Source organism: Molossus molossus, unplaced genomic scaffold (genome assembly GCF_014108415.1).
Source record: "Molossus molossus isolate mMolMol1 unplaced genomic scaffold, mMolMol1.p scaffold_m16_p_18, whole genome shotgun sequence".
Taxonomy (NCBI): domain Eukaryota; kingdom Metazoa; phylum Chordata; class Mammalia; order Chiroptera; family Molossidae; genus Molossus; species Molossus molossus.
In genome coordinates, this window is record NW_023425353.1 from 16237487 (window position 1) to 16256343 (window position 18857).

The 18857-nt window shown below is 38.7% G+C and overlaps 1 protein-coding gene across 1 annotated transcript in view; it reads left to right on the plus strand.

Annotated features, from left to right (window-relative positions):
- The window catches only part of DNAH12 (dynein axonemal heavy chain 12), a 276436-nt gene that overhangs the window by 117002 nt on the left and 140577 nt on the right, over positions 1-18857 (plus strand). Inside the window, exons 32-34 of the mRNA XM_036266455.1 lie at positions 7470-7579; positions 11641-11824; positions 11968-12108. Coding sequence (XP_036122348.1) covers positions 7470-7579; positions 11641-11824; positions 11968-12108 — 435 coding nt within the window. The remainder of the gene's footprint in view (positions 1-7469; positions 7580-11640; positions 11825-11967; positions 12109-18857) is intronic.

An 18857-nucleotide genomic window follows, 5' to 3' on the forward strand; every position in this document is an offset into this window, starting at 1 on the left:
TTGCTGTGGCTAATCGAGGTCTTTTTGGTTCCATATGAACTTTTGAAGAATTTGTTCTAGTTCTGTGAAATATGTGTTAGTATTTTAATGGGGATTGCTTTGAATCTATAGATTGCTTTGGGTAGTATGGACATTTTAATGATGTTAATTCTTCCAATCCATGAACAGGGTATGTGCTTCCACTTTTTTATATCATCCTCTACTTCTTTTTTCAATGTCCTGTAGTTTTCTGCGAATAGGTCCTCTATTTCTTTGGTTAAGTTTATTCCTAGGTATCCTAATTTTTTTGCCGCAATGGTAAATGGGATTGTTTTTTCAGTTTCTCTCTGTGAGATCATCATTGGTGTATAAGAATGCCATCGATTTCTTGTTGTTAATTTTGTATCCTGCTACTTTGCCAAATTCATTTATTAAGTCTAGTAAATTTTTGATGGAGTCTTTGGGGTTTTCTACATATAATATAATGTCATCTGCGAATAATGACAGTTTCACTTTCTCCTTTCCAATTTGGATCCCTTTTATTTTTTCTTCCTGTCTCATTGCTGTGGCTAAGACTTCCAGTACTATGTTAAATAAGAGTGGCGAAAGTGGGCATCCCTGTCTTGTTCCTGTTCTTAAGGGAAATGCTTTTAGTTTTTGCCCATTGAGTATGATGTTGGCTGTAGGTCTTTCATATTAATGGCCTTTTTATGTCAAGATATGATCCCTCTATTTCCTCATTGCCGAGTGTTTTTATCAGAAATGGATGCTTGATTTTGTCGAAGGCTTTTTCAGCATCTATTGATATGATCATGTGGTTTTTGTTCTTCATTTTATTTATGTGGTGTATCACATGTATTGATTTGCAAATATTGTACCAGCCTTGCATCCCTGGGATGAATCCCACTTGGTCATGGTGAATAATTTTTTTGGTGTGTTGCTGGATCCGATTTGCTAGTATTTTGTTCAGGATTTTGGCGTCTATGTTCATCAGGGATATTAGCCTGTAGTTTTCTTTCTTTGTAGTGTCTTTTTCTGGTTTTGGAATTAAAATTATGCTGGCTTCATTAAACGAGTTTGGAAGTCTTCCTTCTTCTTGAATTTTTTGAAATAGTTTGAGGAGAATGGGTGTTAGTTCTTCTTTGAATGTTCGGTAAAACTCCCCCGTGAAGCCATCCGGTCCTGGGCTTTTGTTTGCTGGGAGAATCTTGATTACATCTTCAATTTCTTCTGGTGTTATTGGTCTGTTCAAGTTTTCTATCTCTTCCAGGTCCAGTTTGGGAGACTATGTGTTTCTAGAAATCTGTTCATTTCCCTTAGATTGTCAAATTTGTTGCCATATAATTGTTCATAGTATTTGTTAACGATCCTTTGTATTTCTGTGGTGTCAGTTGTTACTTCTCCTCTTTTATTTCTGATTTTGTATATTTGGGTTCTCTCTCTTTGTTTCTTGGTGAGTCTAGCTAAGAGTCCATCAATCTTGTTAATGTTTTCGAGAAACCAGCTCTTTGTTTCATTGATCCTTTGAATTGTTTTTTTTGGACTCTATGTCATTTATTTCTGCTCTGATCTTTACTATTTCCTTCCTTCTACTTGCTCTGGGGTTTTCTTTTTGTTTGCTCTCTAGTTCTTTAAGTTGTGAGGTTAGATAGTCTATTAGAGATTTTTCTTGTTTTTTGAGGTAGGTCTGTAGTGCTATGAACTTCCCTCTCGGAAATGCTTTCACTGCATCTCATAGATTTGGGGTTGTTGTGTCTTCATTTTCATTGGTTTCCAGGAAGTTTTTAATATCCTCCTTGATCACCTCAGTAACCCATTTATTGTTTAATAACATGCTATTTAGCTTCTATGTGTTCAAATGTCTTTGCATGTTCTTGTTGCAATTGATTTCTAGTTTCATGCCATTGTGATCTGAGAAGATGCTTGATACGATTTTATTCTTCTTGAACTTGTAGAGACTTAGTTTGTGTCCTAACATGTGGTCTATCTTTGAGTATGTCCCATGTGCACTTGAGAAGAATGTGAATTCTGTAGTTTTCGGTTGTAATTTTCTGTAGATATCTATTAAATCCATTTGTTCTAGTGCTTCATTTAGAGTCTCTGTTTCCTTGCTAATTTTTTGTTTAGAGGATCTATCCAGTGATGTCAGTGGGGCGTTGAAGTCCTCTGCTATGATTGTATTGCTATCAGTTTCTCCTTTGAAGCCCTCCAGAAGATATTTAATATATTTTGGTGCTCCTATATTGGGTGCTTTTATATTTATCAAGGTCATATCTTCCTGTTGGATAAATCCTTTCAATATTATGTAGTGACCTTCTTTGTCTTTAGTTATGGTCTTCATTTGAAATCCATTTTATCAGATATGAGCATTGCTACCCCAGCTTTTTTTTGCTTTTCATTTGCTTGAAAGATTTTTTCCCATCCCTTCACTTTCAACCTATGTGAGTCTTTTGTTGTGAGGTAAGTCTCTTGTAAACAACATACAGATGAGTCATGCTTTGTTATCCAATCAGCTACTCTGTGTCTTTTTATGGGAGCATTCAGTCCATTTACATTTAAGGTGATTATTGATATGTACTTATTTATTGCCATTTTTGTTTAGTGTGGTTATATTTTTCTTCCTATTTCTTCTACTAATTACAGCAGTCCTTTTAACATTTCTTGTAGTGCTGGTTTGGTGCTAATGTATTCCCTTAGTCTTTTTTTGTCTTGGAAGCTCTTATTTGACCTTCTATTTTGAATGACAGCCTTGCTGGGTAGAGTAGTCTTGGATTCAGATCCTTGTTTTTCATGACCTTGATTATTTCATGTCGTTCCCTTCTGGCCTGTAGTGTTTCTTGTGAGAAGTCAGCTGAGAGCCTTATGGGGTTTCCTTTGTAGGTAATCTGTTGCTTCTCTCTTGCTGCTTTTAGGATTCTCTCTTTGTCTTGAATTTTTGGCGTTTTAATTAGTAAGTGTCTTGGTGTGGGCCTGTTTGGGTTCTTCTTACTTGGGGCTCTCTGTGCTTCTTGAACTTGAATGCCTTCTTCCTTCACCAAATTAGGAAAGTTTTCTGTCACTATTTCTTTGAATATATTCTCTATCCCTTGCTCATTTTCTTCTTCTTCGGGGACTCCTATGATGCGAATATTATTACGTTTCCAGTTGTCCCACAGTTCTCTTAAGCTGTCGTCCTGTTTTTAATGTTATTTATTTTTGGTTTTCTGATTGGTTGATTTTTTTCTACCCTGTCTTTAAATTCACTGATCTGGTCCTCAGCTTCCTCTACTCTGCTCTTCAGACCTTCCAATATGTTCTTTATTTCTGATATGTCACTCTTGATCTCTTCTTGGTGGTTTTTAATTTCCAATTGGTTTATTTTCAGCATCTCTATATCCTTACTCATGCTTTTGAGCTTCTTCAAGATCATGGCTCTGAATTCTAGCTCTATTAACAGACCTAACTGCTCCACATTGATATCATTTTCGGTGGAGGTCTCTTGTTCTTCCATTTGGCTTTTGTTTCTGTGTTTCACCATTTTGGCTATCACAGTGGCCTTCGGAGCCTGCCAAGTTTTTGCTGTGGGTATAGGTGTTCTGCTGTTTGTGGCTCCCTCTCCTGGGTTTAGATGAGCGAGGGAGGACCCATGTTAAATACCTCTGTCCAGTCTTACTTTCCTGGTTAGAGTTGCTTGCCCAGGAATGGTACTGTTATCCTCTAGCTTTTTGCCTAGAGGCTAGCAGTCCAGGTTACTTGAAGAGTTTTGGGTTGTTAGTTGATTGAAAAACTCCCTCAGGTGCTCAGAGTAAGGAGATTTCCAGAGGGTGGGGCAGATGCTGGTTGTTAGTGAGCCTCAATTTGTTTTTCAATGGCCCACAGGGTGGGGTTGAATCTCCGAGGGAGGGGCTGCTGCCTCTCCCCAGAGCCCTGGGGAGGAGCAATATGGCCACTGTCTTGTGTGGCTGCAACTCAGCAAAAGCTCTGTGCACCCTCCAAATCCTGAGTGTCCCCACACAGTTCGAGTCCAGTCTGCCTTCCCTCTGCCAGAGCCCAAGGTGAGTGGCTGTAGCTATTTTAGCCCCTGTCCAGGCTCTGTGCTGTGGAGTCGCTTGGGACTTTATCCCGAGGGCACTGCTCACAGCTAAGGCCCCTGTTGAGCTGCCGACCGTTGGCTCCCAGCCCCCGTCTCGCGCCTTCGCAATCCTACCAGGATCGAGTGAGTGTCCCTGATTATATGGTCCTCACAAGCTGTTTTTCTGTTGCTTTTCCCCATCAATTTGTCTGTGTTTTAGTTGTAATTCCAGTTTGGTTTTGGGAGACAGTCTGTGTAGCTTCCATTCACTCTGCCACCATTTTAGAATCTCTAGCCTTAATTTTTAAAGAATATTTTCACTAGATACAGAAATCTAGATTGACAGTGGTCTGCCCACATATACACACCCATCATTTTAAAGATGTTATTCTATTAACTTCTGGCTTTCATTGTTATGCTGAGGAGTCAGTTCTTCTGATTTATACTTTCCTGTCTATAATGTGAGCTGTTTTTAATATTTTCTCTCTTTTCTTACTTGACTGTGTACCTAATATTGTCTATTTTGTACCTACCCTGCTTGAGATTTGCTGCCCTTTTTATTTTATTTTTTGTTTTTTATCCTCACCCGAGGATATTTTCCATTTTTTGTACAAATAGAGTGGGAGGGAGAGAGAGGAAGGAGAGAGAGAGAGAGAAATATCGACGTGAAGGGACACATCGAGTGGCTGCCACCTGCACGACCAACCAGGTCCGGGGACAAACTGCAACTGAAGTACGTGCCCTTAGCGGGAACCGAACCCGGGTCTCTCCGGACCGCAGGCCAACGCTCTAACCGCTGAGCCAAACTGGCCAGGGCTATGCTGCCCTTTTTAAATCTGTGGATTGATGTCTTCAGAAAATTCTCAGTAATTATCTCTTAAATTATTTTTTCTGCCATATTTTCTCTTCCATGTTCTTATGAAACTCCAATTACATGTATGCTAGACCATTTTCTATTGTCTCACATGTTTCTTATGCTTTTTTTTTTTTCAATTATTTTTCTTATTTGTGCTTTAGTTTGGATACTTCTTATTATTCTCTCTTTAAGATTAATGATCCTTTTTTTGGCTTTATCCAGTTTGCTGATTATAATGAATTATGATTTCTCATATAGTCATGCTCTGTTTAATGATGGGGATACATTCTGAGAAAAGCATTGTAAGGCAATTTTGTCATTGTGAGAACATCATGGAGTGTATTTACACAAACCTAGATGATATAGCCTACATACTCACCTAGGCTATATGCTATAAACTATTGCTCCTAGGCTACAAACCTATACAATATATTACTGCACTGAATACTCTAGGCAAACATACTATAAGGGCAAATATTTGTGTATCTAATCATAGAAAAGGTACAGTAAAAATACGGTATAAAAGATAAAAATTTGGACACCTTTATAGGGCACTTACCATGAATGGAACTTGCAGGACTGGAAGTTGCTCTGGGTGAATCAGGGAGTGAATAATGAATAAATGTGAAGGCCTAGGACATTACTGTATACTACTATAGACTTTATAAACACTGCACACTTAGGCTACACTACATTGATAAAATATAAGATTAAATCAAGCACAAGAAAAATTGATGCAGTCAAGAGATGCAGACATAATATAACATATTGTTTTACAACACTAAAAAAATTAGTAGAAGGAGTAAACTCTAAAATAATGATAAATAATATACTATAGCAAATAGGAACAGAGTCATTTCTTATCATTATCAAGTATTATATATTATACACAATTGAATGTGCAATAATTTTATATGACTGACAGCATAGTAGATTTTACACCAGCATCACCACGAACATGTGAGTAATGCTTTGTGCTATGATGTTATGAAAAGTATAATGTCACTAGATGGTAGGAATTTTTTATTTTATAAATTTCTATTCTTATGGGACCATGGTCATATGTGGTGTCTGTTGTCGACTGAAACATTGTTATATAGCACATGACAGTATTTTATTTCTTTCAGTTTTAGTGTGTCTAATTTTGTTTTAGTAGAGATCCCACATCTTTGCTTAAATTCTTTATATTTTCATCTATTTTTTGTCATACTGTGTATTTTCTTTTATATATGTAAGTTAATGTTCTTTTCTGCTAATTATGAAATGTGGATCATCTGTCAGTTTGTTTTATTTACTGATTTTTCTCTTGATCATCAGTTATTTCTTATGACTTGAAAATTTTGATTTTATAATAAAATTGTATATAAAATAATTGTAGAGGATAAAATGTTATTATTTTCCTGGAGAAAAACAGTGTCTTTTCTTTTGTCAGATAGTTAAATTGAGCTACTGATCAATTCAATCAGGAATTGACCTAAGTCAGAATTTTGTTGCAGAGTTATTGAGCTTCAGTTTACCTCTGATTTCATATGTTTTTAGAGTGAGAATTGTCCTCTATTATAGGGCTCCCCCTCTAGCAGAATTTTGGGATATAAACATTCCAAGACTAAGGAAATCTCTTGATGTATGCCTTACTCAGCAAAAACATAGGCAGTGAAGAGAAAAAGCTTTGCATCTGATGTTCCTCCAGATTCAAATCTGTCACACAGCCCACATGACCATTAAAATCTCTGTTGGTTTCTCCTCACTACAGCAAAGTCCCTATGCCTATAGCGGGCCCAATCCACTGCCATCTATGTTCACACTTGAAAAATGTTCCCAGGAGCAAAAATGAGCTGTTGCTTTGTATTCACCTAAGGAAGGCTTATCCCTATCTGAAATTTAATTCCTTTAGACTTATTTGTATTCAAAGGGCTCCTGTATCTTTAAAATACTTCATGGGCCCTGGCTGGTTTGGTTAGAGTGTTGGCCTACAGACCAAAGGGTCACAGGTTCGATTCCCAGGCAAGGGCATGTATCTGGGTTGCAGGTTTGATCCCTGGCCCAGTAGGGGTCATGTGGGAGGCAACCAATTGATGTGTCCCTCTCACATTGATGTCTCTCTCTCCTTCTTGCTCCCTCCCTCCTTCCCTTCCCCTTTATCTATAAATCAATGGAAAAATATCCTCGGGTGAGGATTAACAAAAAAAATAATAATAATAATACTTAATGGTTTGTTTTTTAGTACCTCTGTTTATTTCTAGTTAGTACAGTGTAAAGGATTGTTTAGCATGTTTTTCTATATTCTAACCAAAAGTAAAATTCTGGAAAATACCATTAAAAGGAATTCTTTCATGTAGCATATTCTCAATGCTATGGTGCTATGATCTTTAATAACTTATAATGGAGCATACTAATAATTTTAAAGAATTTTAATTTTATTCCTCCTTTCAATTAAAAAATAAGCTTTAAGAAATAATTTATCAATATAAGAAGATACAATTTTCTTATTTGTAAATAAAAAGTCTGCATTTATAAGATATATATGACATGATTTATAATACCATTTTATAGAAATGCATTCCATTTTTCTTTTATTTTTAGGAATTTTTGGAATGTGCTCATAAAGCCTGCAAAGTACACAATCTTCAGCCTGTGAAATTTTTTCTAGAAAAAATTATTCAGACATATGAAATGATGATTGTTAGACATGGGTAAGATTATAGATTAATATTACCTGCCAGTATTTGATGTTATTTTAAAATTAAACTATTAAAACAATTAAATTTGTGTATCAAAGACTCAGCAGCCTAGCCAGTGTGGCTCAGTGGTTGAGCGTCAACCCGTAGGTCCTGGCTGGTTTGGTTGATGTTCTCACTGACTCAATTCCCCAGGGCACATGCCCAGGTTTTGGGCCCAATCCTTAGTGAGGGCATGCAGGAGACAGCCAGTTGGTGTTCTCTCTTATCAGTGTTTCTAGCTCTCTCTCCCTCTCCCTTCCTCTCTCTCTAAAAATCAATAAAGAAAAAAAATTAAAAAAAAAAAAAAAGACTCAGCAAACTTTGTATGTCAGGTGGCTTACCTCCCAATCCTATCCCAGTGACTTAAAAACAAAAGGTTTATTTCTTTCTCATGCTACATGTCCAACAAAGATTGGTAAGGAGTGCTCATTCAGTGACATAGCATTAAGTACCAACACAGTTTGCCCTTTTGGTAATCATATATGTTACCCAATCTCCTTCATGCACATAAAATACACTCTTCTCTTCCCAGGGAGACAACCTAAAAGTTCCAGTCAATCATTGAACCAGACTGAAAAGTTCAGGATGTCTAGGTGATACATGATAGTTTCTGCATCAAATTTGGAAGCCGTTCATTTTGACCCAGAGACCTACAATCTGAAAAGACAAGTTATCTGCCTTTTACATACCCAATATTATAGTAGTGGGTTTATAAGAACAGGATTATTGGAGCCAACACTCCCATTCAGAAATAGAATAGGAGACAAATAGGAGACACAGTCAACACTAATTGGTAGCAATTCTGAAACCCAGCTGGGCAGACAGGAGACCTAATTCCAGAGGTAAATTGAGTAAAACTAATGGAATTTAAACTTAAGGACTTCTCACTTGTAGAGGCCCCTCAAAGGAGTCATAATTTGTTATACAGGGTGTTATTAAAGTGTCTGTGGACATTTTATATTCATAATTATGAATATATTTTATTTCTTTAGAGCCTCCCCTACCAATTATATAAACTTAAAACCCTATAAAACCTGGTTTCACTTTTGCTTGATTCTCCCTGGGAGGGCCTTTCCTGTTTACTATTCTCCATGGACCTTGGTTCAACCTTCTGGGAGGTCTTTTCATCTCCATTTTCTTTCCTGGTCACATGTGATGTGGACTATAGAGAAAATGTCCTTGGAGTTTAGAAATGTTTTCAGCTTGCTTCCTGCCTATAGAAAATTGAGGTCTCAAAGATCATGATTATTTTAAAGCCAAGATTTTTTTTAAAAACCTTTGTATTATGTAATTTTTCTTTAAAAAATATGTTTTTATTGATTTCAGAGAGAGGAAGGGGAGTGGTGGGAGAAAGAGAAACATTGATGTAAGAGAAACACTGATCACTGACTTCCACATGCCCCATACTGGGGATCAAGCTCAAAACCCGGGCATGCACCCTGACCAGGAATCCAACCGGTGCATAGGACGATGCTCAACCAACCAAGCCACACCAGCTGGGCTGTTATGTAATTTTTCAAGGATAAACAAACATATAGGGACTACTAATCAACCATCATGCATCCAGTGCCCAAGGATCTTTTTTTCTTTTTTTAAATCCTCACCCAAGGATGTGTTTATTGATTTTTAGAGAGGAAGGTAGAGAGGGGAGGGTGAGAGACATTGTATGTTACCCTACTGGGGATTGAACCCACAACCTAGGTATGTGCCCTGACCGGGAATCAAACCTGAAACCTTTGGTGTATGGGAGGATGTTCCAACCAACAGAGCCACCTGGCCAGGGCCTCCAAGGATCATTTTTAAGTTTTAAATATTCACATGTGTTTTAGTTTCTTTGTCAGTGAACTCTCTCAAAAACTTAAGCTTTCTATCTATTGGATTCCAGGCATCTCTATGTGACAATAGCTACAACAACAGTCCTTATGAAGTTATACCCTTCTGAACTTCCTTGTGGTATCAGGTTTAGTTCAGAGTACCACACTCTTAATCTCTTTTCCCTGAACTACTTTATCCTCCTGAAATTATTACTGGGAACCATATTAATTTAAATAGGTTTTAATAAAATGAGCCAATGTTCCTACCTACCTTTGATTTAAGCCTCGATGCCAGGCTTAGTATATCTTTGTTGTTCAAAGATTTTCTCAATTTATCTTTTACCAGTTGGGGAAGAGGGAAAACATGCCTCTTTCAATCCTACAGGTTTCCTGAATTTCAGGACTCTTTATTCTCTTTCATTCTTGCTTGCAAACTGCCTATTTTTTTCTGGGCTTATTTATTTCTTGTAGTTTCTTGTTAAATGCTATCAACTGCCATTACATACTAATACTATTCTGCTTACTATCCTTTTCTCAGAAAACTATAATTGTTTAGTTATAGTATCTATCTTCCAGTTCACCTCAAGGGATAAGTATACCAAATGTTTCATCATTGCATAACATTAATTGCCAATGTTTTAGCCTCTGATAACAGTTCATTTGCCACCCATGACCTTGCCTCTAAGCCGATGCCACATAATTTAGTCTTTTTTATTATAGCAAGAATACTTCCCCCTCATTCTAGGATGGGCTAGGATATTCTGTAGAAACAAACAGCACCCAAATCTTTAAAAATAAATGTTTATTTCTCTTTCATACTGTGTCTAACATAGGTTAACAGGGAGGTTCTGCTCATCGTAATTACTCAGGGTGCCAGGCTGTTGGAGCAGTCACTTACCCAACATTGTGGGTCATAGCTGTACTAGAGGGAAAAGAGACAACTCTGAGGTCCCTGTCTGGCAAGTATCTATCCCATGCTAGGAATTACCACCCACCCATCATTTCCACTTACTACTCATTAGTCACCTATTATTTCCACAGGAAGTGAGGAGTCCTACTATGTGTAGGAGAAAGGAGATTCAGAAATATTTGGCAAGAGCACTAATAATGACTACAGTCAGCCCTCGTTTAATTGTGGTCCATCAGTTCCAGACTTGCCCTGGCCAGTTTGGCTCAGCGGTTGGAGTGTCGACCTGCGGACCAGAGTAGTCCCGGGTTTGGTTCCCGCTAGGGGCATGTACCAAAAACAACAACAACAACAACAACAACAACAACAACAACAAAACCTGAAAATTAGTTTCAGGCTCTACCCCAATAATGAATTTCCGCGAACTAGGAGTCTTTATTTAACTTCACGCTTTGACTTTGGCCGCTTCACGAAAGTCAAAGCAGGAAGTGGCAAGGGACGGCTGTATAGCAAGTGAAGTCTTGTGGAAAGAGAATCTGTCTTACTCCTCTCCTTAGAAGGACCCAAGTCATTTTTATTTTTTGTTATAAGAGTATATAATTGTGCCCAGCTGGTGTGGCTCAGTGGTTGAGCATTGACCCATGAACCAAGAGGTCTCTGGTTCAATTCCCAGTCAGGGCACATGCCCAGGTTGTGGGCCCAGTCCCCAGTGGGGGGCATGCAGGAGGTTCTCTCTCATTGATGGTTCTATCTCTCTCTCTCTCTGCCTTCCTCTCTCTCTAAAATCAATAAAGACAAAAAAATTTTTTTAAGTATATAATTGTTAAATTTTCATTTTCATTTGGAGATTTTTTTATTATATTCAGTTTTGTGGATAATGGTATTAATGTAGAGAATTTGACTTAGAAATCAACCAACTCAGAAGTTAAATGACCTGCTCCGTTTCCGACCTGGGCCAGTTCACCCCTCCTTAGGCAACCTGGTGGTCCCCCGCTCCTGGGAGGTCACCATATTGATGCCGAACTTAGTGCGGACACCCGATCGGCATAGCGCACTGCAGCCCAGAACTCCTGGACTCAAGCGATCCTCCAGCCTCAGCCTCCCAAGTAGCTGGGACTACAGGCGCGCGCCACCGCGCCCGGCTCAGAAGTTAAATGTATTTTCCTCATGTCTGAGAAAAATTCATATAATTTCAAAAATTATATGTAGCAATTATTATAGGGTAAAATTTTACATACCACTGTATAGTCAAGTAATTTAACTTACTATTATTTTTAGACTCTTACTGTATAATTACTTCTTTTCCTTAATAGTTTTATGTTAGTAGGAGAGCCTTTTGCTGGTAAGACAGAAGTTCTGCATGTGCTGGCTGATACTCTAACCCTTATGAATGAACGTGGCTATGGAGAGGAAGAAAAGGTCATTTATAGGACTGTAAACCCCAAATCCATTACTATGGGCCAACTTTTTGGACAGTTTGACCCAGTTTCTCATGAGGTAATCTATATTATAAACATTCTCAACTCTTACTGATAATGCATGTTAAATCAAGAACATATTATACTTTGTGGTTTTCATATTATACTTTGTGGTTTTATAGAGGAAGCTTTCCACCTCTTCCTTTTTTTTTTTCTCCTCAGTGGACTGATGGTATTGTGGCTAACACCTTTAGAGAATTTGCCTTATCAGAAACACCAGACCGGAAATGGGTTATATTTGATGGTCCCATTGACACTTTGTGGATAGAGAGCATGAACACAGTATTGGATGATAATAAAAAGGTAAAATCATCATGACTAAAAACAAAACAGATGTACAATATGAATATAACACTACTGAATTGTAAACTTAAAAATGGTTAATATGGTAAATTTAATGTTATTTTTTACCACAATTTTAAAGCAAAGCAAAGCTGATGTAGACATGTTTAAGTAATGTTATAAGTTCAACAACTAATTGCCTCAGACTGTATATTTCAAATAACCAGTGTCAGAGAGGCCTGTGCGACCCAGCAGGGACTGTGCCATCCAGTTACCTGTGGGGCCTGCAGGGTGCTGAAGCACCAGAGAGATCTGCGCTACCCAACTGCACACAAGATAGGTGTAGATGTAAAAATGGAGGTGGAGTGATAGAAGTCCCAGGACCAAACAGGAATTACAGCTAAAATAAAGACAAATCCTCAGAAAAAAGCAACAGAAAAGCAGCAGGACAGAACCATATAACCAGGGACACTGGTAGGATCAGCACAGGCACGAGAGGGTAGCGGGCTTCCAGCCCACAGACAACAGGAGTCGTAGCTGTGAGCAACGCCCTTGGGGAATAAAGACCAACCCCACTCCACAGCGCAGAGAGCCAGTACAGAGTGCAAAAATAGCCACAGCCACTCACCTGGGGGCTCTGGCAAAGGGAGGGAAGACTGGGCTGGATATCTGTGGGGGCAACCGGGATTTGGAGGGCACTCAGATTTTTGCTGAGTTGTGGCCACAAAGGACGGTGGCCAGTGTGCTCCTTCCCAGAGCTATGGGGAAAAGCAGCAGTGCCCTCCCCCCCCCCCCCCCGGAGATTCAGCCTTTCCCAGGTGATGCAAAGAAATGTAAATTGAGGCTCATTAACAGCCAGCATCTATCCCACCATCTGGAAATCCTCTTATGCAGAACACCAGGGCTACATCCCAAGGCAGTGAGTAACTGAGACTACTAGCCACCAGGAAAAAGCTAGAGAATAACTGAATCTTTCCTGGGCTTGCAAATCTACCCAGGAAAGTAAGACTTGACAGTGGCGTTTAACGTGGGCCACCAAGGCTCATCCAAACCGAGTAGAAGGAGCCACAAACAGCAGAACACCAACACCCACAGGGAAAATTTGGCAGGCTTCAAAACCCACTGAGATAGCCAAAATGGTGAAACAAAGAAACAAATCCCAAATGAAAGAACAAGAGAACTCTATTGAAGATGAGATCAATGAAATGCAGTTAAACAAATGATCAGAGGTAGAGTTCAGAGGCATGATCTTGAGGAAGCTCAACAGCCTGAATAAGGACATCAGTACCATGAGTAAAGATATAGAAATATTGAAAACCAACCAAGTGGAAATGAAGAATGACATAGCAGAAATTTAGAACACATTGGAAGGACTAATAAGCAGAGTAGAGGAAGCTGAGGACTGAATCAGTGAATTAGAATACAGGGTAGAAAAAATCAACCAATCAGAAAACCAAAAGGAAAAAAAAAATTTAAAAACAGGAAGACAGCATAAGAGAACTGTGGGACAACTGGAAACGGAATAACATTCACATCATAGGAGTCCCTGAAGAGGAAGAAAATGGGCAAGGGTTAGAGAATATATTTAAAGATATAGTGACAGAAAACACTCCTAACTTGGTGGAGGAAGAAGGCATTCAGGTTCAAGAAGCACAGAGAGCCCCAAGTAAGAAGAACCCATACAGGCCCACACCAAGACACATCATAATTAAATTGCCAAAAATTAAAGACAGAATCTTAAAGGCAGAAAGAAATAAGCAACAGGTTACCTACAAAGGAAACCCCATAAGGCTCTCAGCTGACATCTCAACAGAAACACTACAGGCCAGAAGGGAATGGCATGAAATAATCAAGGTCATGAAAAACACGGACCTGAATCCAACACTACTCTATCCAGCAAAGCTACAATTCAAAATAGAAGATCAAATAAAGAGCTTCCCAGACAAAAAAATACTAAGGGAATATATTAGCAGCAAACCAGCACTACAAGAAATGTTAAAAGGACTGCTGTAATTAGCAGGAGAAATGGGAAGAAAAATATAACCACACTAAACAAAAATGGCAATAAATAAGTACATATCAATAATCACCTTAAATGTAAATGGACTGAATGCTCCCATAAAAAGACACAGAGTAGCTGATAGGATAAGAAAGCATGACTCACATATATGTTGTTTACAAGAGATCCACTTCACAACAAAAGTCCCACATAGGTTGAAAGTGAAAGGATGGGAAAAAAATCTTTCAAGCAAATGGAAAGCAAAATAAAGCTGGGGTAGCAATGCTCATATCTGATAAAATAGATTTCAAATGAAGACCATAACTAAAGACAAAGAAGGCCACTACATAATATTGAAAGGATTTATCCAACAGGAAAATATAACCTTGATAAACATATATGCACCCAATATAGGAGCACCAACATATATTAAAAATCTTCTGGAGGACAGCCCTGGCTGGTTTGGCTCGGTGGTTAGAGCGTCGGCCTGCGGTCCGGAGAGACCCGGGTTTGGTTCCCGCTAAGGGCATGTACCTTGGTTGCAGTTTGTCCCCGGCCCCGGTTGGGTCATGTGGGTGGCAACCACTCGATGTGTCGCTTTCACGTCGATGTTTCTCTCTCTCTCTCTCTCTCCCTCCCACTCTATCTGAACAAAATATCGAAAAAATGTCCTCGGGTGAGGATAAAAAAAAAAAAATCTTCTGGAGGACTTCAAAGGAGAAATCAACAGCAATACAATCAGAGCAGGGGACTTCAACACCCTGCTGACACCAATAGATCTTCTAGACAAAAAATTAACAAGGAAACATGGACTCTAAATGAAGTGCTAGATCAAGTGGATTTAATCGAGATCTACAGAGAATTATACCCCAAAACTACAGAATTCACATTCTTCTCAAGTGCACATGGGACATTCTCAAAGGTAGACCACATGTTAGGGTACAAACTAAGACTCTACAAGTTCAAAGAGATTGAAATCATATCAAGCATCTTCTCAGGTCATAATGGTATGAAACTAGAAATCAATTGCAACAAGAACATGCAAAGACACTTGAAAACATGGAGGCTAAATAGCATGTTATTGAACAGTGAATGGGTTACCATGGAGATGAAGGAAGAGATTTAAAATTTCCTGGAAACCAATGAAAATGAACACACAACAACACAAAATCTATGGGATGCAGTGAAAGCAGTTCTGAGAGGGAAGATCATAGCACTACAGGCCTACCTCAAGAAGCATGAAAAATTTCTAATACACCATCTAACCTCACAACTTAAAGAACTAGAAAGCAAACATAAAGAAAACGCCAGAGCAAGTAGAAAGAAGGAAATAGTAAAGATCAGAGCAAAAATAAATGACATAGAGACAGAAATAAAATAAAAAAAAATTCAAAGGATCAATGAAACAAAGAGCTGGTTCTTTGAAAAGATAAATAAGATTGATGGACCCTTAGCTAGACTCACCAAGAAACAGTGAGAGAGAACCCAAATACACAAATCAGGAATGAAAGAGGAAAAATAAGAACTGACACCACAGAAATACAAAGGATTGTTAACAAATATTATGAACAATTACACGGCAACAATTCAACAATCTAAGCAAAATGGACAAATTTCTAAAAACACATAGTCTCCCAAAACTGAACCGGGAAGAGATAGAACACTTGAACAGACCAATAACAGCAAAAGAAATGGAAGATGTAATCAAGACTCTCCCAGCAAACAAAAACTCAGGCCTGGAGGGCTTCACAGGGGAATTTTACCAAACATCAAAAAAGAACTAATACCCGTTCTCTTTGAACTCTATCAAAATATTCAAGAAGAAAGAATACTTCCAACTCGTTTTATGAGGCCAGCATAATTCTAATTCCAAAACCAGAAAAAGACACTACAAAGAAAGAAAACTACAGGCCCAATATCTCTGATGATCACAGATGCCAAAATTCTCAACAAAATACTAGGAAATCTAATCCTGCAATATATCAAAAAATTATTTACCAGGACCAAGCGGGATTCATCCCAGGGATGCAAGGCTGGTACAATATTCACAAATCAATAAATGTGATACACCACATAAACAAAATGAAAGATAAAAATCATATGATCACATCAATAGATGCTGAAAAAGCATTCAACGAAATCCAGCATCCTTTTTGGATAAAAACGCTCAGCAATGTAGGAGTAGAGGGATCATATCGCAACATAATAAAGGCCATATATGAAAGTCCTACAGCCAACATCATATTCAATGGGCAAAAACTAAAAGCATTTCCCTTAAGAACAGGAACCAAACAAGGAGGCCCACTTTCGCCACTCTTATTTAAGATAGTACTGGAAGTCTTAGCCACAGCAATCAGACAGGAAGAAAAAATAAAAGGGATCCAATTTGGAAGGGAGGAAGTGAAACTGTCATATTTGCAGATGACATGATACTACACGTAGAAAACCCCAAAGACTCCATCAAAAATTTACTAGACTTAATAAATGAATTTGGCAAAGTAGCAGGATACAAAATTAACATCAAGAAATTGATGGCATTCTTATACACCAATGATGAACTCACAGAAAGGGAAACTAAGAAAACAATCCCATTTATCATCGCAGCAAAAAAAATTACGATACCTAGGAATAAACTTAACCAAAGAAGTAAAGGACCTATTTGCAGAAAACTACAGGACGTTGAAAAAAGAAATAGAGGAAGATATAAAAAAGTGGGAGCACATAAGTTGTTCATGGATTGGAAGAATTAACATCATTAAAATGTCCATACTACCCAAGCAATCTATAGATTCAAAGCAGTCCCCATCAAAATACCAATGACATACTTCACAGAACTAGAACAAATACTTCAAAAGTTCATATGGAACCAAAAAAGACCCCGAATAGCCACAGCCATCTTGAAAAAGAAGAACAAAGTTGGAGGGATCACATTACCCAATTTCAGGTTATACTACAAAGCCACTGTAATCAAAACAGCCTGGTACTAGCACAAGAACAGGCAGATTGATCAATGGAACACAATAGAGAACCCGGAAATGGACCCAAGACAATATGCTCAATTAATATTTGACAAAGGTGGCAACAGCATAGTGTGGAGTAACAATAGCCTCTTTAATAAAAGGTATTGGGAAAAGTGGACAGCTACATGCAAAGAAATGAAACTAGACCATCAACTTATACCATACACAAAAATAAACTCAAAATGGATAAAAGAGTTAAATGTGACTTATGAATTCACAAAAATCCTAGAAGAAAATGTAGGCAACAAAATTTTAGAAATCATATATATGCAGCAGAATTTTTACTGATACATCACCTAAGGCAACAGAAACAAAGGAGAAAATGAACACATGGGACTATATCAAACTCAAAAGCTTCTGCACAGCAAAAGAAATAACCACCAAAATGAAAAGGCAACCCACTCTATGGGAGAGCATCATTGCCAATGATACATCAGATAAGGGGTTAATTCCCAAAATATATAGAGTACTCATACAACTCAACAAAAGGAAGACAAAGAACCCAATTAAAAAATGGGCAGAGGACCTGAATAGACATCTCTCCAAACAGGACATACAAATGGCCAAGAGACATATGAAGAAATGCTCAGCATCACTAATCATCAGAGAGATGCAAATTCAAACAACAATGAGGTATCACCTCACACCTGTCAGAATGGCTGCCATCAACAAATCATCAAACAAGTGTTGGCGAGGGTGTGGAGAAAAGGGGACTCTAGTACACTGCTGGTGGGAATGCAGACCGGTGCAGCCACCATGGAAAACAACATGGTGTTACCTCAAAAAAATTTAAAATTGAACTTTTATTTGACCCAGTGATCCCGCTTCTAGGAATATACCCTAAGAAGCCTGAAACACCAATCAAAGAATATATGTACCCCCATGTTCGTAGCAGCTTTATTTACAATAGCTATGATCTGGAAATAGCCCAAATGTCCATCAGTCGATGAATGGATAAAAAAGCTGTGGCACAGCCCTGGCCGGTTTGGCTCAGTGGTTAGAGCGTCGGCCTGCGGTCCTGAGAGACCCGGGTTCGGTTCCCGCTAAGGGTGCGTACCTCGGTTGCAGTTTGTCCCTGGCCCTGGTCGGTCGTGCGGGTGGCAGCCACTTGATGTGTTCCTTTCGCATCGATGTTTCTCTCTCTCTCTCTGTTCCTCTCTCTCCCTCCCACTCTACCTGAACAAAAAATGGAAAAATGTCCTTGGGTGAGGATAAAAAAAAAACAAAAACAAAAAAACTTTGCCCTGGCCAGTTTGGCTCAGCAGTTAGAGCGTCGGCCTGCGGTCCGGAGAGACCCGGGTTTGGTTCCCGCTAAGGGCACGTACTTCGGTTGCAGTTTGTCCCCGGCCCTGGTTGGTCGTGCAGGTGGCAGCCACTCGATGTGTCCCTTCACGTCGATGTTTCTCTCTCTCTCTCCCTTCCTCTCTCTCCCTCCCACTCTATCTGTACAAAAAAATGGAAAAATATCCTCGGGTGAGGATAAAAAGAAAAAAAAAAAAAAAAGCTGTGGCACATATACATAATAGAGTACTATGCAGCTGTAAGAAAGAAAGATCTCTCTCTTATCCTTTGAGATGACATGGAGAAACCTGGAGAGTATTATCCTAAGTGAAACAAGCCAAGCAGAGAAAGACAAATATCACATGATCTCACTTATTTGTGGAATATAATTAACATAACAGTCTGAGGAATGGGGAAATCCCAGAGATGTAGAAGTGGGGTATAGACTGACAATCCCCAGAAAGGGGGGT